General features: G+C 51.3%; 1 protein-coding gene across 2 annotated transcripts in view; it reads left to right on the top strand.

The window, feature by feature from the left end:
- Window positions 1-25,183, top strand: part of NUP155 (nucleoporin 155) — a 36,437-nt gene extending 11,254 nt beyond the window's left edge. For both annotated transcript variants that reach the window (XM_078883915.1, XM_078883907.1), the window contains exons 12-35: window positions 954-1,054; window positions 2,024-2,194; window positions 2,641-2,751; window positions 3,555-3,649; window positions 4,314-4,399; window positions 4,708-4,770; window positions 6,044-6,170; window positions 6,658-6,724; window positions 7,366-7,475; window positions 8,624-8,730; window positions 8,998-9,131; window positions 10,206-10,397; window positions 11,005-11,143; window positions 12,620-12,755; window positions 12,893-13,049; window positions 13,763-13,867; window positions 14,624-14,778; window positions 15,221-15,350; window positions 16,940-17,053; window positions 18,835-18,955; window positions 20,884-20,994; window positions 22,212-22,348; window positions 23,519-23,625; window positions 23,991-25,183. In XM_078883915.1, coding sequence (XP_078740041.1) covers window positions 954-1,054; window positions 2,024-2,194; window positions 2,641-2,751; window positions 3,555-3,649; window positions 4,314-4,399; window positions 4,708-4,770; window positions 6,044-6,170; window positions 6,658-6,724; window positions 7,366-7,475; window positions 8,624-8,730; window positions 8,998-9,131; window positions 10,206-10,397; window positions 11,005-11,143; window positions 12,620-12,755; window positions 12,893-13,049; window positions 13,763-13,867; window positions 14,624-14,778; window positions 15,221-15,350; window positions 16,940-17,053; window positions 18,835-18,955; window positions 20,884-20,994; window positions 22,212-22,348; window positions 23,519-23,625; window positions 23,991-24,129 — 2,915 coding nt within the window. In that variant the 3' untranslated portion in view covers window positions 24,130-25,183. The remainder of the gene's footprint in view (window positions 1-953; window positions 1,055-2,023; window positions 2,195-2,640; window positions 2,752-3,554; window positions 3,650-4,313; window positions 4,400-4,707; window positions 4,771-6,043; window positions 6,171-6,657; window positions 6,725-7,365; window positions 7,476-8,623; window positions 8,731-8,997; window positions 9,132-10,205; window positions 10,398-11,004; window positions 11,144-12,619; window positions 12,756-12,892; window positions 13,050-13,762; window positions 13,868-14,623; window positions 14,779-15,220; window positions 15,351-16,939; window positions 17,054-18,834; window positions 18,956-20,883; window positions 20,995-22,211; window positions 22,349-23,518; window positions 23,626-23,990) is intronic.
- The last annotated feature ends 1,626 nt before the right edge of the window (window positions 25,184-26,809 follow it).

Here is a 26,809-nt window from a genome sequence, read left to right as displayed (position 1 = left end):
GCTACGGTCACGGTAACGCGGTAATCACCCCCCTTTATGTCGTTTAGCAATTAAGTCTCCGCAGTAAGCGAGATGTTAACTATCTCGCCTGGTATACATGAAGTCGAGGGTTCGATTCCGAACCCGATGCCTGCTTGTATATTTGGAGTTTGCACGTTCTCCCCGTGGTCACGTGGATTGTTCTGTGTGCTCCGGTTTTTTCCTCCACATTTAGAAATGTGCGTTTTGAATATTTGGCTGGACAAAATTTCCATGTGATAAGCCACTTCGTTGGACTATAATTTGTGGTCGGGTCGCTTCTGAAAAATAGCTCAGTGGGCCTTACCTCGTAAAATAAAAAATAGTTGAGTCAATTTTTTTATTAGTAACAATACCCGATGATCGTCGCCTCAACCCCGCGCTGACACCGCTGACAGCATTGTCCGTCCTTACACGTATCCGTCGCCTCTCGGCCTCCGTCTCCACCTTACCCTTTAAATGTCTTTGATGCACGTCGTTTCGATATTCGTCGCATTTTTGAAGAACCCATGCCTGACGTAAAACACGTATTACTGTATTTAGTAAAAATTCACGGATGAGGAGCGGGAAAATAAGTACTTCACGGATAAGGCGGCCGAACGTAGCCCCGAGCACACCACACGCTCGTGTGCTGTTCCCATTCTGGTTTTACGAGGTACATTGTGCTACACACCCGAAAACCCGAGTTCGATTCCTGCTCACAGCCAGCATCGGTGATGAATATTTAAACTGGTCCTGTGCCTCGGCTAGGTCGGCTCAGCCTAAATAAATACCTGGTGCGGTGTGTTAAACATTTGCAACTGGTGCTGGCCAACCCTACCCCTCCACGTGTGCCGAGGCGTGCCGGCCTTCATAGGCTTTGCTGCTTGCTAACAGCACTTGCCCCAGCAGTCTGTTAGAGGCTACAACGGGGGGAATCTTTGTGTGCTGGACAGGCACTCTGCTGCTGGCGGCTGCGGAGAGTGAAGACAACGACACGCTGTGGTGCATCGACAACGCCTCCTACCCGTTCCGTGGACAGCTTATGGAGTCGCAGGTATTATAAACAAAGAAGAAACTATTAAGCGGTCTTTTATTTTAGCAGGTAAGCCCCCGCTGAGCTATATGGAGCTCTTTTTCAGAAGCGACCTGGCCGCCACAAATGATAGCTCCAACGAAGTGGCTTATCGTCACGCGGCCAAAAATACTCTGAACGCATGTTTGTTCTAAATTTGGAGGGGAAAAACTAGAGGACACGGAGAAAAATCCACGTGACCACAGGGAGAGAGAACATGCAGACTCTAAATATGCAGCATGCTCAGGGTCGGGATTGAACCCACGACCTCCTGTACACCAGGCGTGGCAGATAACATCTCGCCACCGCGAGGAAGGCTCAACCAGGACACATGGTGAGCTGGAAAGACCCTTCACTCTGTCAGTTTAGTTTTGTTGGCCTTAGTCTGCACCTCCGATTAGCACGGTTGGATACATACGGTGCGAAAGAAGTTTAACGTACATACGTACGTTACACACACTGGCCGAGCTAACACAGTGAGTGGCCTCCTCGCTCTTTCTGATTTAGGCTCTGTCTACTGCTCATAGCCCCCCCCCCCACCCTTTGCCTGCATCACAACTTGAGGGATGAGGTTATTTGAAACTTAGGCCAAAATCCCGATTTTCACAAATACTCGTGGTTTATGGCGTACGATGTGTTGTGTACGGTATGTTGTAATGGAGCTGTGTTCTGTGGTGTATCGTGGTGTATTATGCTGTGGATTGCTCATGGTGGTAGTGTATGTGAAGCTCGTTTTCACTGGTTATAGTAGGTTGTGATGTGTGTGTGTGCAATAATGTTGTTGTGGTGTGACGTGGTCTGTGTTTCGTGTTCAGACTTAGCATCCGCTGTGTTGACACGCGCATGTCTGTGTGCAACCTGTGCTTGCTGTGGTTTGTTGTGGTGCGACTTGTGTGTCCCGTGTAACTGTGTTATACTCGGTGCTGCTGCTGCTGCTGCTGTGCCGTGCAGGTGACGATGGGTGCGGAGGTGCGTGCTTGGGCGCTGGAGTGTGTGGGTGGCGCCCGCCCTGCCCGTGGCATCACGCCGCTAAACGGGGACCGCGTGCCGCACACCGAACCTCCGGCCGTCGCGGTTCAACACGCCACACCGCCACCACGCTTCATCCTCCTCTCTGCACAGGTGGGAAGCCACCCTTGCACCTGGCCAACCCTGCTGAGATTGTGACGATGATCATGACGGTGGTGTTGGTGGTGATAGTGATGATGATGGTGGTCATGATGGCAAAAATGATTATGGTTGTGGTGATGATGGTGATAAAGGTTGTGTTTTGGTGATGATGTGAATATTGATTATAATTGTGAAGATGATAATATTGATTATGATTGTGATGATGATGGTGATGATGATGGGGGTGATGATGGTGGTGATAATAGTGAATATATCGTTAATTACGGTGATGACGCAGCCTCCGATTCTAACAAGGGTGACGTCGACGATTGCGACGATGTTAACGTTTTTGGTTGTGGTAGTGATAATTGCTGATGCTCTTGGTGATTCTTGTTGCTAATTATCATGCTCGTTATACCCCCCCCCCCCGTCCCACCCTCCATCCGTGCTGACTGCAGGGAAGCTACCTGTTCCAGAAGCTGCGTCCCGTTGAGCAACTGCGACATCTCCTGGTGAGCGCCGCCGGTGGCGAGAGCGACGACCTGCAGCGCTTCTTCCAGCTGCACCACGTACGTCCGACCCCCGACCCCCGACCCAATAACCTTGCATTCACAAGGACTAGGCGTGTAACAATTTGCCCTCTTTGCCCGTGATTCGATGAGTTGTCACCATTTGTGAGGGTCTTGATTTGATTTTGGAATGGATTATTTCTCATCTCTTTTGTGCCGCCTTGTTCAGCACTTGCCGCCTCGTTTGTTTTGTGTTGTGTTCGTACTTTTTAAAAAAAAAATTTCTGTCTAGCCCAAGGGGTTGGCAACCTCCGCCTCTCTAAGGACTGCATCTTGACATTATTTTTTAAGGAAGACCATCGTCTCGTATTCACATGCATTGCGGCTCTTGAAATATTGAGGGATTTTTTTTTACCAAATTCGAAAAAAATGGCTGCTCTTATTATTTTGGTTGCCAACTCCCGGGCTCGCCTCTATGTATGTTGAGCTTCTTTTGCACCGTACGTAGCCAGCCGTGCTCATTGGAGGTGCAGGGGAAGGACAACAAACTAAACACAAAAAGCACTTCTAAAGAAATTAGTTTTCATTCTAGATTTAAAAGTGCATAGCTCCGGTCGCTTCCAAATATCGGAAGGAAGAGCGTTCCAGACGGCCACAAGCGTAGGCAGCGACCGTCTTTGTTCGACGGCTCGCCAAAAGCCGCTGCTGCGAGGATGTCCGCCTCTTGTCTGTTTAGTTCCCCAGCTGCGCGGCGTGTGTCACACCCGGTGTACTGACGGTGGCATGTGACACTCGGTATGCTGACGGTGGCGTGTGACACTCGGTGTACTGACTGTGGCGTGTGACACTCTGGGCATGTGCAGGAGGACCAGGCGTGTGCCACCTGTCTGATTCTCGCTTGTTCACGGGCGGCGCACGATTCCGAGGTGTCGATGTGGGCGGCTCGAGCTTTCTACAGGTACGTGCGCCTCGCATGCGGAGGGTGTGTATATGTGTGTGTCTCCCGCACAGAGGGAGATGCGTGTGTCACAACCTTGTGTTACAACCTTAATAGGTGCCACAACAGTCTGTTAAAGGCTACACAGAGGGGTTTTTTGGGCATATTCATATGCATGTGTGCACATGAAAGTGTTGTGTGTTTGTGTGCACATATGTACGTGTGTGGTGTTGGCCACCCACCCCCTCGTGAGCCGTGCCGGCCTTCATAGGTGCTCGCTAACAGCACTTGCCCCTACAGTCTCGTAAGGCTAGAGGGAGAGTCTTTGTCTTTGCATATATGTGGGGATCAGTAGTGTAGCGGTTAGCTCGTTGCGCTACGAACCTGGCGATCCGAGTTCGATTCCCGCTCACGGCCAACACCGTTGACGATTATCTGAACCGGTCATTTGCCTTCCCTAGGTCGACTCGGCCTCAAATGAGTACCTGGTGTGGTGTGTAAACACCACCACTGGGGAGACAAATGCGGCCAGGCGTGGTGCTTACCACCCATCCCCTCTTGTGCCGTGCCGCCCTTCATAGGTGCTCCCCGTAAACAGCACTTGCCCCAACAGTCTGTGCAGGCTATAGGGGGGTTATTTGCCTTTGCGTGCATATACACGTGTGTGTGTGTGTGTGCGCTGCAGGTACGGAGGAGAAGCCCAGATGCGTTTCTCCGGCATGCTGCCTCAGGCGGTCCCTCTGGGTTCCTCCTTCACCCCCTCGGCACAGAGTGAGAAACTTTTTTTCCCCCCTCCTTTTCCTCCCCAGCATCCGCGCACTCAGCTTTGTAGATGCACACGTTTGTACGTGTAAAAGTCCTCTGTTGATCCACTGCTGGATGAATGCCTCCCACATGTCCTTTGGTCATGTGGGAGTTGTTTGACCATGTTTCACCACACTGGACTGGTTCGGTTGTCACTCGCCACTGGTGTTAGCCATGGCCGGGAATTGAACTCGGGTGTCCGGGTTCGTAGCGCAGTGCTAACCCCCCACTATCCCTTCTCCCTTTCCCCCCTGGTTTGTGATGCTGCCTCCCAGAGACCATGCTGAACTTCGGTAGTCCTGTCGCAAGCTCCACTATGCTGCGGTCGCCTGCAGGAGGTGAGAATCAGAATCCTATGAGCTATATGAAGCTCTTGTTTCCACAGATATTTCAGTAGGGCCGAGTCAGAATGTTACAACAACAAACAATATAAAGACACGATGTGAGTGCGAAGTAATAGGAAAGGTAAGCAAATCACTAAATATAAATATGTCAAATAGATTAAGGTTTACAAGTTCAAATTGCATAAGTACACTAATTTCATCGTCCGTCTGTTATCGTATCCGTCGTCTCTCAGTCTTACCCGTGACATTTCTTTGATACATGTCGTTTCGATATTCGTGGCACTTTTGCAGAACTCATGCCCGATGTAAACCACCGGGGTATTACTGTATTTAGTAAAAAATCACGGATGAGGCATGGGAAAATAACTACTTCACGGCAGAGGTCGCAATCGGATACCCGATACCCGTACCCTACCCGATACCCGGCTACCCATACCCAGCCGGGTACGGGTACCCATTTGCGACCCTGGTGCGGCCGGGTACGGGTAGGCCGTGAGTCACTGGTGAGTCACCGTTTGTCACTCATTTCCCAACGTCTTGTCTCTTCTCACAATTCAAGTTCCTAGAATCATCCCACCCGTACCTGCAACATGGCTTCATCCCAGAGGTCGCAATCGGGTACCCGTACCCTACCCATACCCGGCCGGGTACGGGTAGGGTACGGGTACGGCCGGGTACGGGTACCCGTTTGCGACCCTGGTGCGGCCGGGTACGGATACGCCGTGAGTCACTGGTGAGTCACCGCTTGTCACTCATTTCCCAACGTCTTGTCTCTTCTCACAATTCAAGTTCCTAGAATCAACCCACCCGCGCCTGCAACATGGCTTCATCCCAGAGGTCGCAATCGGGTACCCGATACCCGGCTACCCGTACCCGGCCGGGTACGGGTACCCGTTTGCGACCCCGGTGCGGCCGGGTACGGGTAAGGAATCAAAACCCGTTTGCGACCTCCGCTTCACGGAAAGGTCACGGAATAAGGTGGCCGAGTGTAGCCCCGGGTACACCACCCGCTCGCGTGCTGTTCCCATTCTGGTTTTATGAGGTACATTGCCCTACACACCCGGCAACCCGAGTTTTATTGCTGCTCACAGCCAGCATCGGTGATGAATATTTGAACTGGTCCTGGGCCTCTGCTAGGTCGGCTCAGCCTAAATGAATACCTGATGCCGTGTGTAAAACACATCAAGTAGTTGTAAAACTGATGTGTTAACACTGCCTGTCTTCCCCGTCACCGCCTCTCCCACCGCGCGCATTTCTTTCTCGTCAGTGTTGAGCCCTCAACAGGCCGGCCTCGCTGCGCCCGGGACGGACGCGGCTGGTGCTGGGCTCGGCCCGGAGGTGGTGTTCTCGGGCCGGCACAACGGGGCGTGTCTCTACCTCGCTCGCATCCTCAGGTGAGGGGGAGCGGGCCTGCTCGCAGGGTCATGATCCACCACGATGCGTCGTCATCGTTGTCATCATTATTGCCATCATTGTCATCGTGATAATCATTTTTATGATTATTGCCATTGTCATCATCACAATCGTTATCAATGTATGTTGAACTTCTTTCGTGCCGTACGTATCCAACCGTGCTATCGTGTTTATATTCATTTCCCCCATCACGATGATCGTGGTCATTGTCGTTTGCCATCATCGTTATCATAGTCGTCGTCATCACCGTGATTGTGATCATTAACCATCATTGTAATGTGCGGTCATTAAGACAGCAACTCCACAGCACAGCGTGGAATGAAAGTATTGGAACCCGGCATCAACTTCAACGACAACGAAACCCATGGGCGGCCGAGGCAGCCAGGACAGCGCCAACAAATCACGCTGTAACCCCACGTCACCTGCTGCAACCTTGTCCGACCATCCCACCCTCATTTCTCGTTGCAGCAACTTCTGGGACGGGAACGTGGTTCTGGAGCATACGATTAAGGAGGGCAACCGGCAGCTCATCACCGTGAGTGTTTTGCTTCGGTGCCTTTGCACGCGTCATGGGAGGGGCTGTTTGCATGCAGAGGAGCCCCCACCCCACCCCCACCCTGGTAGAGTAAACTCGAGTAATAAACTACAGCGCAAATTTCCTTTCCGTTTCTCTTCTCTCACACCCTTGTCTTCCCTTGGTTTATACTGGTAGGAACCACCTGGTTCCACCAGCCCACAGGGGATTATTGTGTCCATCCGTCCGTCGTGCATCCAAAAATGGGAGGGCTGGGGCTGGGTGGGGGAGGGGCTGGGTGGGGAGGGGCTGGGTGGGGGGTGGGGCTGAGTGGGGAGGGGCTGGTCACCCCGTGGTGCCCTTATAAAACTCAACGTTTAACCTACTCACGCCGGCTTGTGCCCGCCCTCAGTCGGCCAGATTTGCGGAATACACCACGCCGCCGTTGACCCTGCAGGCCATTGACCGAGCAAACCCAACGTTCCTACCAGCTCCCTCCGCAGCAGGACAATGTGTTCCATGCACGTTGCTGTTGGTCGTCTGCATGCTGTGTGCGCCCAGGTGCTGTGCTGTATCCTGCACCTGCTGTTGAAAAATAAATAATGTTGAACCACCCCCAGCCACCACAAACTTAACGGAGCGGCTTTCATTTGCTTTCTCAGCTCGACAGCGCCGTGGCCGTGGGGCAACTGGACGACATGATCACCCGGCTCGAGGGCCTCGTTGAATTCCTGGACAAGGACGCGCAGTTTGCAGGCCCCTCCCTGACCAGGTGTGGTTGGCTGTAGTAGCATACCTGTGAACCCCTTATCAGTGCTCTACCTTGTTACAGACCAATTCAGACCTGATTGGTCACCCCGTGCTCCTATAAATCTCAGCGTTTATCCTACAAAGTCCCATCACAAGGGAGAAACGCAAAAAAACGACTATATTTTCTTCCCATATTGGAACGGCTGTACGCCGTATGGACCTGAACTCAATTTCCCTGTTCAAGAATGCGGGTAAACCGTATGGGTTGACAGGTATGCAATGGCGAGGTATAAGTTTTTACGCGCATGTAGTGTGTGTGTGTGCGTACGTACATTGAACTTTGTTTCGCACTGCTCGTAGCACAACCGTGCTAATCGGTTGTCGTCGATGCGAGTGTTTACTCCGCCCAGCATTTACCGCCGCAATTGGTTGATCGATATTTTATTTAACCAGTTAAGGCCCCCTCAGCTATAGATATTGGTCTTTTTCAGAAGCGACCTTGCTGCAAATGATAGCTCAATGAAGTCGCTAATCATCACGTGGAAATTTGGAGCAGGCGAATTACTCTAAATGCATGTGTCTGAATCTGGAGGGAAAAATACTCGCGACCACGGGAAGGGAGACACGCAAACTCCAAATATACAGCAGGCGTCAGGGTCGGGATCAAACCCACCCACGACCTCCTGTATACAAGGCGAGATAGTTAATATCTCGCCGCCATGGTTAATTGGGCTTGAGCAGCACAAGTCGTCGTGGCTGGGAGGGACCAGCTTGTCAATTGGTTTATATATCTGCTTCTTAACGTAGGTTTGTTCGAACCCACTTATATGTGTGTGTGTTTGTGTGTGTACTTGTGTGTGTGCGGTTATGTAGCGGTTAGCACGTTGTGGTACGAACCCGGCGACCGGAGTTCGATTCCCGCTCACGACCAACACCTTTGACGATTATTTCAACCGATCCTGGGCCTCCCCTAGGGCGAACTCACCTTTAAATGAGCACCTGGTACAGTGTGTAAAGTCATTGTCACTGGGAAGACAAAGGCGGTTTGACGTCGTGTTGGCCACCCACCACATTGTGTTCCATGCCGGCCTTCATAGGTGCTCGCTAACAGCACTTGCCCCAGCAGTCTGTGAAGCTATATGGGGGGGTCTTTGTCTTGTGCGTGCTCAGTGGTTTCGCCACATCATCGGCCGTGCCCCAGAGGCTGCTGGGATACCCCCGGGTGGACGGTGGTGGAGGGCAGCACCTGCAGCAGGAGATGCAGCGCAAGTACAACGGTGAGGGTGAAGATTTCCCTGACAAAGAAATATAATGATTATTGACTTCTTCACGATTATCATCATTTGCCATGTTCAATCCGCTGCTGGATGAAGGCATCCCGAAGCTGCCACTACCACACATTGTCGATTGTGTTTCTGTCAAGGTGAATCGGAACGTACCGAGGGTAAAATGCTCTTCGCTCACAATCGTATATCGCACCATTTTACCCGCCCCACCCAACCAACCCTCCTCCCACCCTCCCAAACCCCCCCCTCCCCTCCTAGCTGAGGCCCAGGCACACGAGCGAGCTTCCCTGCAGCAGATGGGCTCGCTGGTGCACCACGTCATCCAGACGCTGGCGCTCTGGAAGCTGCTATGCGAGCACGGCCTGTCCGTCCTCACCGCCGCTCTGCCGCCGGTGAGTGTCTGTTGCTGGCGGCCAGTCGTTTTACGACGTGGTCTAGCTGGGAGCGCTGATGAGTGCCGAGAGCGCGAAACCGGGTCTCGGCTTTTTTTCCCCCAAGCAGTCGCCGACGTAAAGACGTTCGTGTTTTATTACTTCCCTTCTACGTGACTTTACCGAAAGAACCAAGAAGACGTTCGTGTCGTAGGAGGAGTTCGATTAGTTTATTATTTAAAGTGGATAATTTGACTATTTAATTAAGTAGAGTCGTGAAGTAGCAAATTCGCTGCTTGTGTCTGAGCAAGCTATGAAGAGCCGCTTGAGGGACAGAACATATCCAGCTTGAATCATGGACCTCAGTGATGCTGCTGGTTTAATGTCTAGTGCAGCGGTTAACGCGCTGCGTAACGAACCCGGCGACCAGAGTTTGATTCCCGTTCACGGCCACCACCACCAGTGACGATTATCTGAGCCGATCCTGGGCCTCCCCTAGGTGGACTTGGCCTCAAATGAGTACCTGGTGTGATATGTAAACATCGCCACTGGGGAGACAAAGGCGGCCGGGAATGGTACTGGCTACCCACCCCCTCGTGTGCCACCGTGCCGGCCTTCATTGGTGCTCGCTAGCAGCACTTGCCCTAACAGCCTGTTAAGGCTATACGGGGGGATCTTTGTCTTTGTAACCTGACAATTAAGAACCCCTTAGCAGAGTGTGAGAGGCTCACGAGTGGTGGCACAGTGGTTCGCGCACCACGCTCTGAACCTGGTGACTTGAGTTCGATTCCCACTCACGACCAACATCAATGACTAATATTCGAACCAGTCCTGGGCCTCTCCCGTACGGGCGACTCATCCTTAAGTGAGTACAATGTCAAGTCTGTACATGATGTTTATTTGCTCGCTGCATGGCGCTGGAGAGACAAAGGTGGCCGGGAGTGGTGCTGACCCAATTGGTGATCACTAAACAGCGCTTCCCTGACGAACCTGTACAAGGCTACAACGGAGGATATTTGTTATTGTTTTATGATCTCCCCAAGCCAGTTCTTGGGAGCGCCACACACTCGCCCGTGTGTGTGTGTGCGCGTGCAGGACATACGCGACACCCTGAAGGCCATGAGCCTGCAGGAGCTGGTGCTGCGGGGCGACGCCGTCACTGGCGGGCTCATCACGGCGCTCATCAACCGCTACATTGGCGACTTGGCCTCCACCGACTCCATCAGCCAGCACCTGCGTGCCGCCTGCCCCCTGCTCTACAGCGTCGATGACGTCACCTGCTCCAAGGTGCGAGCGCCGTCGACATCTGGCGCTCTTCGGATGGAGCCGCGTGGCGGCGGCGGCGATGACGGCGGCGATGACGGCGGTGGTGATGACGGCGGTGGTGATGCATGCCCCCGCGATCCAGCGGGCGAGGGTTGGTGGATTGCCTAGAGATTTGTGAGGCTCCTGAACCCGCTGGTAGTCGCGTGTCGTATTTTCCAGATTCTTGGATGCTCGTTGTCAAAAAAGTGCAAAATAAACTGTAAACTAAACTATTGTTTATTTAGCCAGGTAAGGGATCTGGCCACAAATTATAGCTCAACAAAGTGGTTTATTACGTGGAGATTTATAGCAGCCACATACTCTAAACGCATGTACGTTATTCTGATGCGCTCGTGAGACGTTTGCCATGGGAAAAAATGGGTGAAGGAGCAGCCCTGCAATTGCTTTGCTCGCACCCCGCTGCTGCTGAAAGTGCCTCCACTCGAAGATGGAGCACTCTAGAGGGTGTTTTTGGCCTACTCGAGGCTTGGGAAGAGTAAGTGACGGGCATATATTACAAATGTAAGTGTTTGCGCGCCGAGTGTGAAAACGATCCGTGACGAGCTCCGTGACTGTCGTCGCGACGCAGGCCAACGAGCTGCTGCAGAAGTCGAGGCAGCAGCTGGGCGGCGCGGAGCGCGAGCGAGCGCTGCGCGAATCTCTGCAGCTCTACCGCCTCATCAGCCACCAGGTGGACCTGCCGCTCGTGTGCAGCCAGTACCGGCACGGTGAGCGAGGCCCCTTGGCTTACAACTAAAGTGGAAAAACTACAAAAAACTAAACTATTTTTGACGTTCCATTGGAACCTCATTTGCCAGTAAAAAATATGATAATTGTTTTTTTACCCTTCTATCTGGCAACGAAACTGACACCTTTTTTTACAAGGAGTCATGTTTGCATAGACCACAATACCTGCAGTCATAATGCAAGCAAAAAACATAACTCTGATAATGTGCGCCTTTTGGCGTCATCTGGTCCAACCCATGTGAGACTAGGCTCTAAGGAAAGCTGCCTCGGGTGTGGACCAATCAACTACAAGGACAGTGCATACATTATCAGAGTTATGTTTTTTGTTTGCATTATGACCGCAGGTATTGTGGTCTGTGCAGACATGACTCCTTGTAAAAAAGGTGTCAGTTTTGTTGCCAGATAGAAGGGTAAAAAAACAATGATTATTTCTGATGTTATCAGGTAGGGCCCACTCAGCTATGTGGCGCTCTTTTAGAAGCGACCTGGCCGCAACTGATAGCTCAACCAAGTGGCTGATCATCATGTGGACATTTTTAGCAGCAGGCAAATACATTTCGATTTAAAGCTTTCGTGACTGCAGGGATTCATCTTCTTGGTTCTTTCGGTAAAGTCACGTAGAAGGGAAATAATAAAATAATAAAAGACCAGGTCTGTCGGGGTCTTCACCTGAGGACGGCTGCTTGCGTTGTGGCCGAAACGTCGTGAGAATTATTTTATTATGTTTTATTTTTATTATTTTATTACTTCCCTTCTACGTGACTTTACCAAAAGAACCAAGAAGCAGGCAAATACTCTAAACGCATGACATTGATTCTAAATGTGGGGGGACAAAACCGGAGGACCAGGAGAAACATCGACACGACCCCTTGGAGAACATGCAATCTCCAAATATACAGGTTTCAAGGGTCAGGATCGAACCCACGTCTGTTTCATACACATGGAAACTTAGCATTGTCAGAATAGAATCTGAATATTTATACTGGAGGAATCCAATGAGCTATCAATTTTTTTTTCCCAGATATAGTGAAAAAATTAACCCGTAAAAACAAAGTTTTTCACTATAAATCCTTTATATGCGTGGCATCGGTTTTATTTTATTATTTATTTCTGTTTTTCTTGAGTAAGAGTTTCGTTTTTATCACATTGGTATTTTAAATGAAATATGAAAATGTTTTTTTCCTAAAAAGTGGAAAATTTGGGAAAAATTTTTTCAAGAAAATAAATTGTCACGCACAACGAGTCTGTGTGCAAAATGTCAGCCCGGTTGCATCACGGGAAGTGGGTTAAAAAACGACCGAAAGATTTGCACGGTCGTAAGCGCGCAAGCAAGCAAGCAAGTGAACTTAATATAAAGGATTAAAAAAATGTATGTCATCGCTGATTATGACGACACGTTAATTCGGTGGTTGATAATGAGCGAGTGTGTGCACGTGTGCGCCCCGCTGCGCGTGCAGTGCGGTTCTACGAGGGCGTCCTGGAGCTGTCTCTCGGTGCGGCCGAGAGGATCGACCCGCAGGGTTTGGGCCTCCACTTCTACAAGAACGGGGAGCCCTCCGAGGATGCTCAGGGCCGCCAGGCGTACATGGAACGGTAACGGGGGACCCCTGCCCCCCTTACTGTGACCTGCCAGCTGGCATTCGACACTCCACGTGGCCTTCAAGTGCACATAGCCTGGCACAAGTGCCGTGATCGTTGTTGTTATATGTGCGTGCCTGTGTGTGGTGCAGGCTGGAGTGCTACCGCTGTGTGACGGACATGCTTCAGGAGCTGGTGCAGGCGTCGCGAGCGCCCGTCCAGTCCCCGAGCGTCCCGTCGCACCCGGGCCCGCCGGCCGCGCCGGCTGACACCAACCCCTTGCCCAGCACGGAGCAGGCCGCACAACACGTGAGGAACACATACAAAGATCCCCCCTATAGCCTTAACAGACGTTTGGGGCAAGTACTGTTAGCGAGTAGCACCTATGAAGGCCAGCACGACACATCAGGGGATGGGTGGCCAGCACCACTCCCGACCGCTTTTTTCTCCCCGGTGGCGATGTTTACACACCGCACCCGGTACTCATTTGAAGCTCAGTCGACCTCGGGGGGAGGCCCAGGACCACGTGAGATATTCGTCACTGTGTTTGGCCATGAGTGCTAATCGAACTCGGGTCATAGCTGGGCTTGTAGTGCAGCGCGCTAACCGGTACACTACCAATCCCCTCACAACACATGAGGAACACACACACAAACAATACAAACGTATACCTGCGTGTGAGTGCACAACGACAACAACCGTGACGGTGACGTCCCCACGACACTAGCTGCACTTTGAGGCCACCTGATGCGTCTGAAGATTTGCTGGCAGGTCACAGGAGACCCATCCAGGTGTTGTGAGTTAACCGAGATGCACCACCTTTGTTTACCGTTGAAAGCAGCGCACAAACACAGGCAGTGTTTACTTGCACAAAGACAACGTTTACACACGGCACACACGAGCGCACTGCACACGCACACACACCGATTCAACAGCAGTAGCGCTAAGCAATGAGCTGTGGTCACGCGTGATGTGACAGAGCTGGCTGCTGGCCCTCCTTGTCCCCCACTCCTTCCGTGCAGTATGAGCAGATGCTTCGTTTGGCTCAGCGCTGCACAGACGAGCTCTTCCACATCTCCCTCTACGAGTGGCTCGTGGCTGCCGGCCTCCCCGACAAGCTGCTGGAGGTGATGATGATAGTTGTGACCGCGGTGGAGATGATGATGATGATGAAGGTGGTGGAGATGAAAATGATGATGATGATGCTGGAGAAGATGATGGTGCGTGAGATAATGTTGACGGCGATGATGTTGGAGGCAATGGGGATGGTTGTTGGCGTTGGTAATGATCGCGAGGACGACTGGGTTTTTCCACTGCGGGAACCCAAGCCGTGCCGCTCACATCGCATACAACGAGCAGGTCGAGCCTCGTGTATGGCAGCAACAATGATTACCCTCTTTCTGGTTCTTTCGGTAAAGTCACGTAGAATGGAAATAATAAAATAATAAAAATTAAACATAATACAATAATTCTCACGACGTTTCGGCCACAACGCAGGTCTGTCGGGGAGACAGCGTCTGAATGAAACAACACGCTGTCTCCCCGACAGACCTGGTCTTCACTTGAGGACGGCTGCTTGCGTTGTGGCCGAAACGTCGTGAGAATTATTTTATTATGTTTTATTTTTTATTATTTTATTATTTCCATTCTACGTGACTTTACCGAAAGAACCAAGAAGATCAATCCCTGCAGTCACGAAAGCTTTAAATCGAAATTTAATGATTACCCTACCCACTACCCCCTGGCCCTGCTTGGCCTCAAGCCACATTCAGACATCTTGTGGAGGCCAAACACATCACAGTTTTTTTTTTATTTGGCTTTGCAAATTTTGGGATTTGTTTTTTTAATGTTATCCAACGTCCCGTCCGGACGTTCTCGTGCAGGTGTCCTCGCCGTACCTGCAGCCGTACCTGGTGCGCATGAGCTCTCTGCAGCAGGACAAGCTCACCTACCTGGACCTGCTGTGGCGTTTCCACCAGAAGTCGGGCGCGTTCGGTGCCGCGGCCCGTGTGCTCGCCCGCCTCTCCGACATGAGCAGGTGCGCCCGCCGCCACCATCACTGCCATCTACTTCTACTTCTCCTCCTTCCGTCGTACGGCTCATGTAGATGCAGAGCGTGATACTACAATTTCACGATTCTGATGATCAAGCCAGATAACCGCATCAGGAGTAGCGGAGTGTATCGTTGTGTGTATATCGTGTGTATGTTAAACTTCTTCTGCACTATGTAGCCAACCATGCTAATTGGAGATGCGGGGGAAGGACAGCCAACTAAACGCAAAAAATAACACAGTTATTGGAAAAGGTGTTCTATGCAACTGGCCACAGGCCATTTCTCAATGTGCCTGTGAAAGTATAATTCTCCCATTCCGTACCGACTGCTTTTTCTTGCGACTGCACCCCCCGGGGGCCCTCTGCCTTCTTGATAATCTTCTCAGCTTCTAAGTTTTCGCTCTCTCCCGCGCGTTGAACACACGCAGCACGGAGGTGACGTTGCAGCAGCGCATGGAGTACCTCGCCCGCGCCATCCTCAGCGCCAAGAGCTCCCCGACCGTGCCACCCCACGCCGCGGACGGCGAGTTTCTGCACGAGCTGGAGGAGAAGATGGAGGTGAGGAGGAGGGGTGGCGGATGTGGGCAGCGGTTGTGGTGTTAGCGGTTATAGTCCTGTGCAGTCCTGTGCTGCGCTACGAATCCGGCGACCCGAGTTCGATTCCCGCTCACGACCAATGCCGGTGACGATTATCATCATTGGTCCTGGGCCTCCTCCCCTAGGTTGACTCAGCCTCAAATGAGTACCTAGTGCCGTGTGTAACCATCGCCATTAAGGAGACAAAAAGGCCCTGGCGTTGTGCTGGCCACCTACCCCCCTCGTGTGCCACAGTGCCGGCCTTCGTAGGTGCTCGCTAACAGCACTTGCCCCAACAGTCTGTTAAGGCTATATGGGGAATCCGTTTCTTATTTAATAGTTTTTTGATGCCGGTTCAGAAACACGGTCGTTAACGAAAACTTTTGAACAAATAACTGCAGAAGCAAGGTAGAAGCAACGCTTAGAATTGCGCTGAGAGACAGAGAGAGGAACGCACCTATTAGGGAACATACGCAGGTATATTTAATAAAATTATAAACTTTCGGAAAGCCAAGTGGGCTTAGGCAGGACAAATCGCGGATGTGCCATGTGCCTCTTGCGATGTGCTTTCGGCATTATGCCGGCATTTCACTTCCTGAAGACGCCCGATCGAAACGACAAACATCGTGCCAAACAACACACAATGCACTCTGAAGATGTTAACGAAGAGCTAGAGTTGTTTGTAACAAATCTACGATATAATAACTGCAAAAAAAATTGTGATATTTAGCACTAGCAGGGAACATTGAGAAAGAAGACCGAAAAAAGTTGGGTTTGAGATGCGTTCATGATGGAGGTTTTTTTCCGGGTTAGATCTCGTAAATATGAACGCGTCGTTAACGCACCACCACTCTACTCGGCCAATTGGTAAGGTTTGTCACGTGAACAAAACGTGCGTTTCAGTTACGACTCCAGCACGCCGGTGTGTTGGAGAGTAAAACCACAACATTTACAATTTGAGTACGGTGACGTTTCGCTGGTAATTACAACCAGCTTCATCGGGCGATTTTTGCCATAATTGAGATGAATGCGACGCGGTCACATATGCGCCTCTGTACGTAGGCCTCGGCAAGGTAAGGTAATTTACCCTTTTTACCGGGTAAAAGGGTAAAGGTAAAGGGTAAAGGTGTCGACATGCCAAGGGGTAAGGTAAAGGGTACAGGGTAAAGGTAGCTCGGAAGAATTACCCGGTAGGGTAAAGGTAGCGCGAAGTATTACCCGGTAAATACGGTACCTTGTTTACCACTAAAAGCTCCGTGGCGCTCTACCTATCATTTACCGTTATAAACCTTGTTCATGTGTAGTAGTTCCCTAGTAATTACCCTGTAATTGGGTAATTTATATGGGGTAAGGGTAAAAGGTAGGGTAAAAGGTAGGCTCGTTGCTTTTTACCTTCTACCTTACCTGCTAAAGGGTAAAAGGTAGGGTAGAGTGATTGTATTGTGGTAAGGTAAAAGGTAGGGTAAAAATAGGCTCGTTGTTTTTACCTTTTAACTTTTACCTTACCTTGCCGAGGCCTATCTGTACGTCTGTAAGCGTCCTCTGTGTGGCGTGCGCTGTGCCCTGAGCAGGTAGCGCGGATTCAGCTGCAGATCCAAAAGACCCTCGGCAAGAACTATGGCTCCTATCCCGGCATTGCAGAGGCACTCGGCCAGCTGGACTCTCAACTGATGGACGTCACCAAGGTACACACACGTGACACGGCAGCATAGCGGCACAACAAGTGTGCATCCCCTCGCCTCCGATTGGCACGGTGGGCTACGTCCGGTGCGAAAGAAGTTCAACATATTTCGATTTAAAGCTTTTGTGACTGCAGGGATTCATCTTCTTGGTTCTTTCGGTAAAGTCACGTAGAAGGGAAGTAATCAAATAATAAAAATAAAACATAATAAAATAATTCTCACGACGTTTCGGCCACAACGCAAGCAGCCGTCCTCAGGTGAAGAACAGGTCTGTCAGACACTGTCTTCTCGACAGACCTGTTCTTCACCTGAGGACGGCTGCTTGCGTTGTGGCCGAAACGTCGTGAGAATTATGCTATTATGTTTTATTTTTATTATTTTATTACTTCCCTTCTACGTGACTTTACCGAAAGAACCAAGAAGAAGTTCAACATACATAACTTAGTCACACAGAGATCCATAGACTCACACAGAAATCTACCATTTCTTGAGAACTGATTTTTGTGTTTAGTCTGTTGTCCTTCCCCCCCCCCGCACCTCCAATTAGCATGGTTGGCTACGTACGGTGCGAAAGAAGTTCTACATACATGCATACTTAACTGCGTGTGTAACTCCCGGTTATCCGTGGGCAGATTTATTATCCCTGTTGGCAATCCATCGTTCTTGTGAAAATATAAATATTGAGAACGGGGTATTTATCCCACCATATAATCTGTGCCTTTTGCACACCACTGAGGGTGGTTAAAGTCGTTGCTGGGCTTTTATCACGGGAGACTTGTGATCGGTGCAAACCCACGACAAAACTTTGAGGCGGCCACATGCGGTGGAATATTTTAGAATGGTCAGCAGGTGGCAGAGGTCGCTCCAGGCATGCTCATTGTGCGTGAGAGAGAAATGTCGCGGACAGCGAGGCTTTGTGCACGGCGGTGGAACACAGAGCAAGCGTCGAAGTGTTCTTGTACACGTGGGTACCGATGCCAGCCGACAAACACGGTCTTAGTAATCTTCTTGGTTCTTTCGGTGAAGTCACGTAGAAGGGAAATAATAAAATAATAAAAATAAAACATGATAAAATACAATTCTCACGACGTTTCGGCCACAACGCAAGCAGCCGTCCTCAGGTGATATGCAGATTCCTTTGTCAAGGCGCTCTTCTCCCACCAACCCAGCTTAAATATACGCTCCAAGCTTGGTGGTGTTTCATTCTTCACCTGAGGACGGCTGCTTGCGTTGTGGCCGAAACGTCGTGAGAATTATTTTATTGTTTTATTTTTATTATTACATAATTTCCCTTCTACGTGACTTTACCGAAAGAACCAAGAAGATGAATCCCTGCAGTCACGAAAGCTTTAAATCGAAATCTAACAGACTTAGTAACTCGTGCCTCGGTTACCGATTACTTCATTAAGCAATGAAAACCCACCACACATTCTACAATGACGACATACCACGCATTCCACGTCTTCAACCCCAGGCTACGTGGTGGGTGGGTAAGCAAATACATATTTTTTACGGCTGATTTACATTTGTTTTTATTTTATCTGGGCGACCCCTCCCCATTCAGAAATGTACTGTTAATGTGGAGCTGACTGAATAAGCTCTCAAAGTGTGGAGTCGGGGTTTTGACTTGACGGTTGTATTTGACTGCGTCGAATGTGGTGTTGCGTTGAATTCCTCATTGCGAAATCGCGCTCGCGTGTGTGTGTGTGTGCGTGTGTGTGCGCGTGTGTGTGCGCGTGTGTGTGTGTGTGTGTGCGCGTGCACTTGCACGTCTGTGTCAACAGCTGTACGGGGACTTTGCGGACCCGTACCACCTGTCGGAGTGCAAGCTCGCCATCCTGCACTGCGCCAGCCACGCCGACACCACCCTTGTCCAGACGCTGTGGCGCGACATCGTGGAGAAAGGCAGGAGGAGGATGGGGAGAACGGCACACTCCTACCGCACCACCACCACTCGGGCAAAGGGGGTTGTTAACCGATTCTCGATTTTGTGATAATCTGCCCTCCGCTGCTGCTCGCCACGTTGTGCTGCTCCCCGTGGCGTGCCAAAATAATTTCCGGAACTAGTCTCGCGGACTGTTCCGGCTGAAATTAACCACTGCTAATTTAGGAAATCCCTTCTTCCCTCCGGGGCAATCAACAGTCGTTGTCCTGTGGAGAAGGGCTCACCCCCCGCGTCACGGTGGCTAGATGTTAACTACCTCGCCTGGAATGCAAGAGGTCGTGGGTTCGATCCCGACCCTGACGTTGCCTGCTGCTGTATATTTGGAGTTTGCGTTTCTCTCTCTCTCATCATCATCACGGTGGCTAGGAGATGTTGACTACCTCGCCTGGTGTACAGGAGGTCGTGGGTTCGATCCCGACCCTGATGACGCCTGCTGCTGTATATTTGGAGTTTGCGTTTCTCTCTCTCTCCCCGTGGTTGTCGCGTGGATTTTTCTCCGGGGTCCTCCGGTTATTCCCTCCACATTTGGAAACAAGCGTTTGGAGTATTTGGCTGCTATGCATTTCCACATGATGATGAGCCACTTCGTTGAACTATTACTTGTGATAGTTTAGAATGTGGAACCCCCGCTGGTTCAGAGGCAGTTACAGGATTCGACCACTACCACTGATAATTTGAGCAACAAATCACTGACTTTGGTTTTTACATCGTTTTAAAATATATAATAAATGTTACGTACCATATGTTTAACTTCTTTAGCGCCGTACGTAGCCAACCATGCTAATCAAGAGGTGCAGTGTTGAGTCTATGGGCAGTGTTTAATCTGTGGGCAGTGTTGAGTCTATGGGCAGTGTTTAATCTGTGGGCAGTGTTGAGTCTATGGGCAGTGTTTAATCTATGGGCAGTGTTGAGTCTATGGGCAGTGTTGAGTCTATGGGGCAGTGTTGAGTCTGTGGGGCAGTGTTGAGTCTATGGGGCAGTGTTGAGTCTGTGGGGCAGTGTTGAGTCTATGGGGCAGTGTTGAGTCTGTGGGGCAGTGTTGAGTCTATGGGGCAGTGTTGAGTCTGTGGTGCAGTGTTGAGTCTATGGGGCAGTGTTGAGTCTGTGGTGCAGTGTTGAGTCTATGGTGCAGTGTTGAGTCTATGGGCAGTGTTGAGTCTGTGGGCAGTGTTGAGTCTATGGTGCAGTGTTGAGTCTATGGGCAGTGTTGAGTCTATGGGCAGTGTTGAGTCTATGGGCAGCGTTGAGTCTGTGGGCAGCGTTGAGTTTATGGGCAGCGTTGAGTCTGTGCAGTGTTGAGTCTATGGGCAGTGTTGAGTCTATGGGCAGCGTTGAGTCTATGGGCAGCGTTGAGTCTGTGGGCAGCGTTGAGTTTATGGGCAGCGTTGAGTCTGTGCATTGTTGAGTCTATGGGCAGTGTTGAGTCTATGTGCAGTGTTGAGTCTATGGGCAGCGTTGAGTCTGTGGGCAGTTTATGGGCAGCGTTGAGTCTATGTGCAGTGTTGAGTCTATGGGCAGCGTTGAGTCTATGTGCAGTGTTGAGTCTATGGGCAGTGCTGAGTCTATGGGCAGCTTTGAGTTTATTGGCAGCGTTGAGTCTATGGGCAGCGTTGAGTCTATGGGCAGTGTTGAGTCTGTGGGCAGTGTTGAGTCTGTGGGCAGCGTTGAGTCTGGGCAGTGTTGAGTCTGTGGGCAGCGTTGAGTTTATGGGCAGTGTTGAGTCTATGGGCAGTGTTGAGTCTATGGGCAGCGTTGAGTCTGGGCAGTGTTGAGTCTGTGGGAAGTGTTGAGTCTATGGGCAGTGTTGAGTCTACCCTCCCTGGTCTCCCCCTCTCACCATCTCACTGTCATCTCTGCCCCCCCCTCCTCTCCCACCCCGTGCTCACAGAGTTGCAGGAGAGCACCTCCCGGAGCCCCGCCGACCGCATGCAGCTGCTGAACCAGAAGCTCGTGTCTCTGGGCAAGAGTTACAGCAGCACGCCACAGTACTTCCCGTTGGGTGGGTCATCCGCACTGCTCGGCAATGTTGTTGTTCTTCTGTGTGTATCTATGTGTGTGCTGTACGTTGAACTTCGTTTGCGTCGTACGTAGCCAACCGCGCTAATCGGAGGTGCGGGGGGAAGGACGGAAAACTAAACACTTAAAGCAGTTCTCAAGAAATGGGTCTTTGTGCGAGTCTATGGATCTCTGTGTTAGTCTTTGGATCTCTGTGCGAGTCTATGGATCTCTGTGTTAGTCTATGGATCTCTGTGTGAGTCTATGGATCTCTGTGTTAGTCTTTGGATCTCTGTGTTAGTCTATGGATCTCTGTGTGAGTCTATGGATCTCTGTGTGAGTCTATGGATCTCTGTGTTAGTCTATGGATCTCTGTGTTAGTCTATGGATCTCTGTGTTAGTCTATGGATCTCTGTGTGAGTCTATGGATCTCTGTGTTAGTCTATGGATCTCTGTGTTAGTCTATGGATCTCTGTGTTAGTCTATGGATCTCTGTGTTAGTCTATGGATCTCTGTGTTAGTCTATGGATCTCTGTGTGAATCTATGGATCTCTGTGTGAGTCTATGGATCTCTGTGTTAGTCTATGGATCTCTGTGTTAGTCTATGGATCTCTGTGCGAGTCTATGGATCTCTGTGCGAGTCTATGGATCTCTGTGCGAGTCTATGGATCTCTGTACGAGTATATGGATCTCTGTGTTAGTCTATGGATCTCTGTGTGAGTCTATGGATCTCTGTGTGAGTCTATGGATCTCTGTGTGAGTCTATGGATCTCTGTGCGAGTCTATGGATCTCTGTGTGAGTCTATGGATCTCTGTGTTAGTCTATGGATCTCTGTGTGAGTCTATGGATCTCTGTGTGAGTCTATGGATATCTGTGTGAGTCTATGGATCTGTGTGAGTCTATGGATCTGTGTGAGTCTATGGATCTCTGTTAGTCTGTGTATGTAGAACTGCTTTTGCACCGTACGTAGCCAACCTAAACACACGAAGCAGTTCTAAAGAAATTAGTTTTCCATGTACGTGATTTAAAGGTGCATAGCTCCAGTGGCTTGATGATGCTGATGCTGAGGTAGTGATGATGATATGATGGTAATGGTGGTCATGGTGATGATATGGTGATGGTTTGTATATATATTGAACTTCTTTCGTACCGTACACAGCCAACCGTGCTGATCGGATGTGCGGGGGTGGGGGGGGGAATCCTTCGTCTTTGTGCCGCAGAGTTCCTGGTGCTGACGCTGGAGCAGCACGTGTGCACGCTGGGCTGGGACGAGGGCTTCGTGCCGCACACGCTGCTGCAGGTCGCAGCGGACCTGCCGCTGCTGCTGCACACCTACGACAAGGTCTTCCGCACCAAGGTGACACAAGGGGGCGTTGCGCGGGGCTTTCTCATCGCGGTAACCGAGACGGCCCACGGTGACGCCCTGGTTTGTTCTGTGTTTGTGGTTGTTTTCAAGCAGGGACAGCCCTGGTTAAAACGGTGTGGGTCAGAGGTCGCAAACGGGTTTTGATTCCTTACCCGTACCCGGCCGTACCAGGGTCACAAACGGGTACGGGTATCGGGTACCCGATTGCAACCTCTGGGATGAAGCCATGTTGCAGGCGCAGGTGGGTTGAGTCTAGGAACTTGAATTGTGAGAAGAGACAAGACGTTGGGAAATGAGTGACAAACGGTGACTCACGAGTGACTCACGGCCTACCCGTACCCGTACCCGGCCGCACCAGGGTCGCAAACGGGTTACCCGTACCTGGCCGGGTACGGGTAGCCGGGTATCGGGTAGGGTACGGGTATCGGGTACCCGATTGCGACCTCTGGTGTGGGTGTTGTTCGCCACGGGGCCGCCCTGGTTGATACGGTGTTGTGGGTGTTTTTAAGCAGGGACCGCCCTGGTTAATCCTGTGTGGGTGTTGTTAACCACGGCGGTGTGTGGATATTCACGTGCCGTCTGCTTTGCGCTGGACGTCTAAAGGTCTCCCGTGATGGCGCTCGAAAGTTGGTGGTTGCGGTGCACCTCCCATTTATCACAGTTTGGCTACGTGCGGTGCGAAAGACGTTCAGCGTACATTTGTACGTACAAGAGAATAGTTCAGGTGTGCCGGTTGTCACGCTTCAAATTTTTAAGATGTTCTCCCGATCTTCTCAATTAGGGCGCCACGGTTGAGAGACGTTAACTATAACCTTACCTGGTATACAAGAGGTTGTGGGTTCGATCCTGACCGTGACGATGCCTGCTGTATATTTGGAGTTTGCGTGCCTCTTTCCGTGGTCGCGTGGATTTTTCTAAGGGTCCTCGGATTTTTCCCTCCACATTCAGAATCACACGTTTAGAATATTTGGTCGCTGTAAATTTCCACGTGACGATAAGCCACTTGGTCGAGCGATCATTTCTGATGGCCAGGTCGCTTCTGACAAAAAGAGCTACTATATAGCTGAGTGGGCCTTACCTGGTAAAATAAAAACAGCGTTTAGTTTGCGCTACGCGGGAGGTCTTATCTTTGCGCGTGCGAACGTGTGGGTGGCTGCGCAGGACACGTGCTGGTACCGGCTCCGACAGCCGCTGCACCTGCTGCATTCAATCCGCTCCATCCTCAACAAGTACCTTCAGCAGCCGGAGACCGTGCCGCCCAGCGAAAGGTGCGTCAGCCGCCGCTCGGTCGTTCGGTCGTCGCGGGAGGGGGCGGCGTTGGCGGCCTACCGTGTGCTGCGTGTGGAGACTCGCGTACGCGTCTTGTGTTGCGTTTTAGTACGCGCGCGCGCGTTGTGTGTACAGTGTTCTACGATAACGCGGTGCGAAAGACGTTCAACCTTCCTACATACGTACGTGCTTGTACCCGTCTTCCCGTTGGAAATGTGACAAACGGCGGTATTATTCTCGTGCATCGGATACAACGCCGCGTACGGGGGACACGCTTGCTCTGCCGTAGCAGGACGCGACATTGCCTCGTGTACGATTCAACGCCCAGCCGTCGCCTTAACGTTGGGGGCGCGGGTCGTTGCAGACGGTTGTTCACCAACACCTGCCTGGACCTGATGGCCGACTACCTGATGGAGCTGAAGACCATGGAGCAGAGTCTGGAGCTGCAGCAGACCGTGGGCAGCTTCCGCTCGCTGCAGGCCAAACTCGAGAGGCTCCTCTGAAGGCCCCCCCCCCCGCTGCACCGGCTCGTCGGCTGCGCGGCACCAACTACTGCCGCCACTACCCGCTCACCCGAGGGCCCGCAGCCTCCACCGTTTCTTGTCAGAACCTTCACCGTCGGTCGCCGTGTGCGTCTCGGGTCATCTGCAGCGGCCGGTTCTTGACCACAGGGCTCCCGCTGTGGACAAGTTTGCCCGAGATAACCGTCGGATTTTGTCGCACGTGGCACACGCGGAAGGAAGATGGGGTTGCCTCCGCCTGTTTTTGCTCATGCTGGAACGGGCTGGGGGGGGGGGGGAGTGGACAGACCTTTGGTGCTGTTTGTTTTTATGGACGCTGTGAGATTTTCTAATTGTTGGATGTGAGTGAATGACAAATAAATGAATGCGTGATTAACTGGAGCAGGTGAGAGATGAAACATTGCCCTTCTGAATCTTTTTTTTCCTTTGTAAGAGACTCCGTCCTTGGTCGTACAACATATCCCACTATTGAGAACTTTCCCATTGGCCAGCAGCAATAGCAGCTCCCGGCCTTGAGCACCGATATGAGTGTAAGTTGGTGTTGCTGCTGTTATCGAGGTTTAAGGCTTAAAATTCCCCTGTCGTTACAGTCGAATGCAAACACGCGAAGATATGATTGGGACAAAACGAGCTGGCGATGCGTGCATTGCCTGTTCTGAATGAGTCGGGCCAGATGCGGTGGTGTTGCTTTTGGTTGCCATTTGCCCCTGGCCCAGTGCCGGACTAAGCTAGTGCGGGGCCTGTAGCAGATGTTAGAAAGGGGCCCTAAATAAATAAAAACATTAAAACACATTTTTTACTTGCATGGTACAGTAATTGTATTTTTTCATTTGCTGTACGGCCAGATAATACGACAAATCGCGAACCTTAAACACCCAGTCGTTCATAAAAGTTGAAGGCGGTATAGTACTATAGTAATAGTGCAAGTGCAGAATCACTGAACCGAAATTGAAAGCTTGAAACCATTTAGCGCGGGGCCCTTGAAAGTGCGGGGTCCGTCGCATGTACAGCTACTTTTGCTACCAGGATAATCCGGCACTGACCCTGGCACAGCAAATATAAACTGCCCCCCCCCCCCCCCCCCCGGTGTCTTAATTTTCTCCTCTACCGCTCTGCGTAGCTGGTGCAGTGGGGGGTGGGCCTGCAGTTTCACCTGCCTGCTTGCAGTTTCACCTGCCTGCCTGCAGTTTCACCTGCCTGCCTGCAGTTTCACCTGCCTGCTTGCAGTTTCACCTGCCTGCTTGCAGTTTCACCTGCCTGCTTGCAGTTTCACCTGCCTGCCTGCAGTTTCACCTGCCTGCCTGCAGTTTCACCTGCCTGCTTGCAGTTTCACCTGCCTGCTTGCAGTTTCACCTGCCTGCTTGCAGTTTCACCTGCCTGCCTGCAGTTTCACCTGCCTGCCTGCAGTTTCACCTGCCTGCCTGCAGTTTCACCTGCCTGCCTGCAGTTTCACCTGCCTGCTTGCAGTTTCACCTGCCTGCTTGCAGTTTCACCTGCCTGCTTGCAGTTTCACCTGCCTGCCTGCAGTTTCACCTGCCTGCCTGCAGTTTCACCTGCCTGCCTGCAGTTTCACCTGCCTGGCTGCAGTTTCACCTGCCTGCCTGCAGTTTCACCTGCCTGGCTGCAGTTTCACCTGCCTGCCTGCAGTTTCACCTGCCTGCCTGCAGTTTCACCTGCCTGGCTGCAGTTTCACCTGCCTGCCTGCAGTTTCACCTGCCTGCCTGCAGTTTCACCTGCCTGGCTGCAGTTTCACCTGCCTGCTTGCAGTTTCACCTGCCTGCCTGCAGTTTCACCTGCCTGGCTGCAGTTTCACCTGCCTGCCTGCAGTTTCACCTGCCTGCCTGCAGTTTCACTTGCCTGGCTGCAGTTTCACCTGCCTGCCTGCAGTTTCACTTGCCTGGCTGCAGTTTCACCTGCCTGCCTGCAGTTTCACCTGCCTGGCTGCAGTTTCACCTGCCTGCCTGCACGCAATTCGATAGCTGCTGCCGCCGCCGGTCGGTTGCCGCTGGGACGCCAGAGTCGGTGATGAGACCGGTCACAGGACGCACGGAAGATTACCCCCCCCCCTCCTCCCCGCTCGTTTGTGTGTGTGCCAGTGATGAATGAAAGTACTCGGAGCTGCCGACGGCTTGCTACTGTCGTGCCGTTTTCCAACGCAGTGTTTTTTAAGTCTCGCATATTTTGGAGTTCTCCAGTGGAATGATTTCGACACGTGATGTGTGGGGGTTTTCTTTTGGCACGTGATGTTTTGCCTTGGTGGCGGTGAAGTGTTTCTGGATTCCCACAATGCGCCTGTGGAACAGAGATCTACCATCATTGTTTGGATTATCAGATACTCTGCAAAGTAAGACCCTGCACCCTTAAACGTGTGCTCGGTATCAATAAAGTTGTACAAATACACCCACGTAACCTGCCCCCCCATTTTGTTTGCATTCAAACGGGGTAGGGGTGGGGGGGGAGAAGCGCATCTCATGATCTGCAGAATTCGGTCGTCGGTGTATTTATGTGCAACAAGATCGTCCGTTTCATATTACCTGTAAAGCCCTTTGCACGCTCTTTGTTTTTTGCTAAACAAATTTGTGTTGTCGACACAACATTAGTCGGATTGTTGAATTAAACAAAGGCTGGAATTCATTTTGGTTCTTTCGGTAAAGTCACGTAG

This window comes from Lampetra fluviatilis, chromosome 3, assembly GCF_964198595.1.
Source record: "Lampetra fluviatilis chromosome 3, kcLamFluv1.1, whole genome shotgun sequence".
Lineage (NCBI taxonomy): Eukaryota > Metazoa > Chordata > Hyperoartia > Petromyzontiformes > Petromyzontidae > Lampetra > Lampetra fluviatilis.
This window is presented reverse-complemented; position numbering and strand designations above follow the sequence as displayed.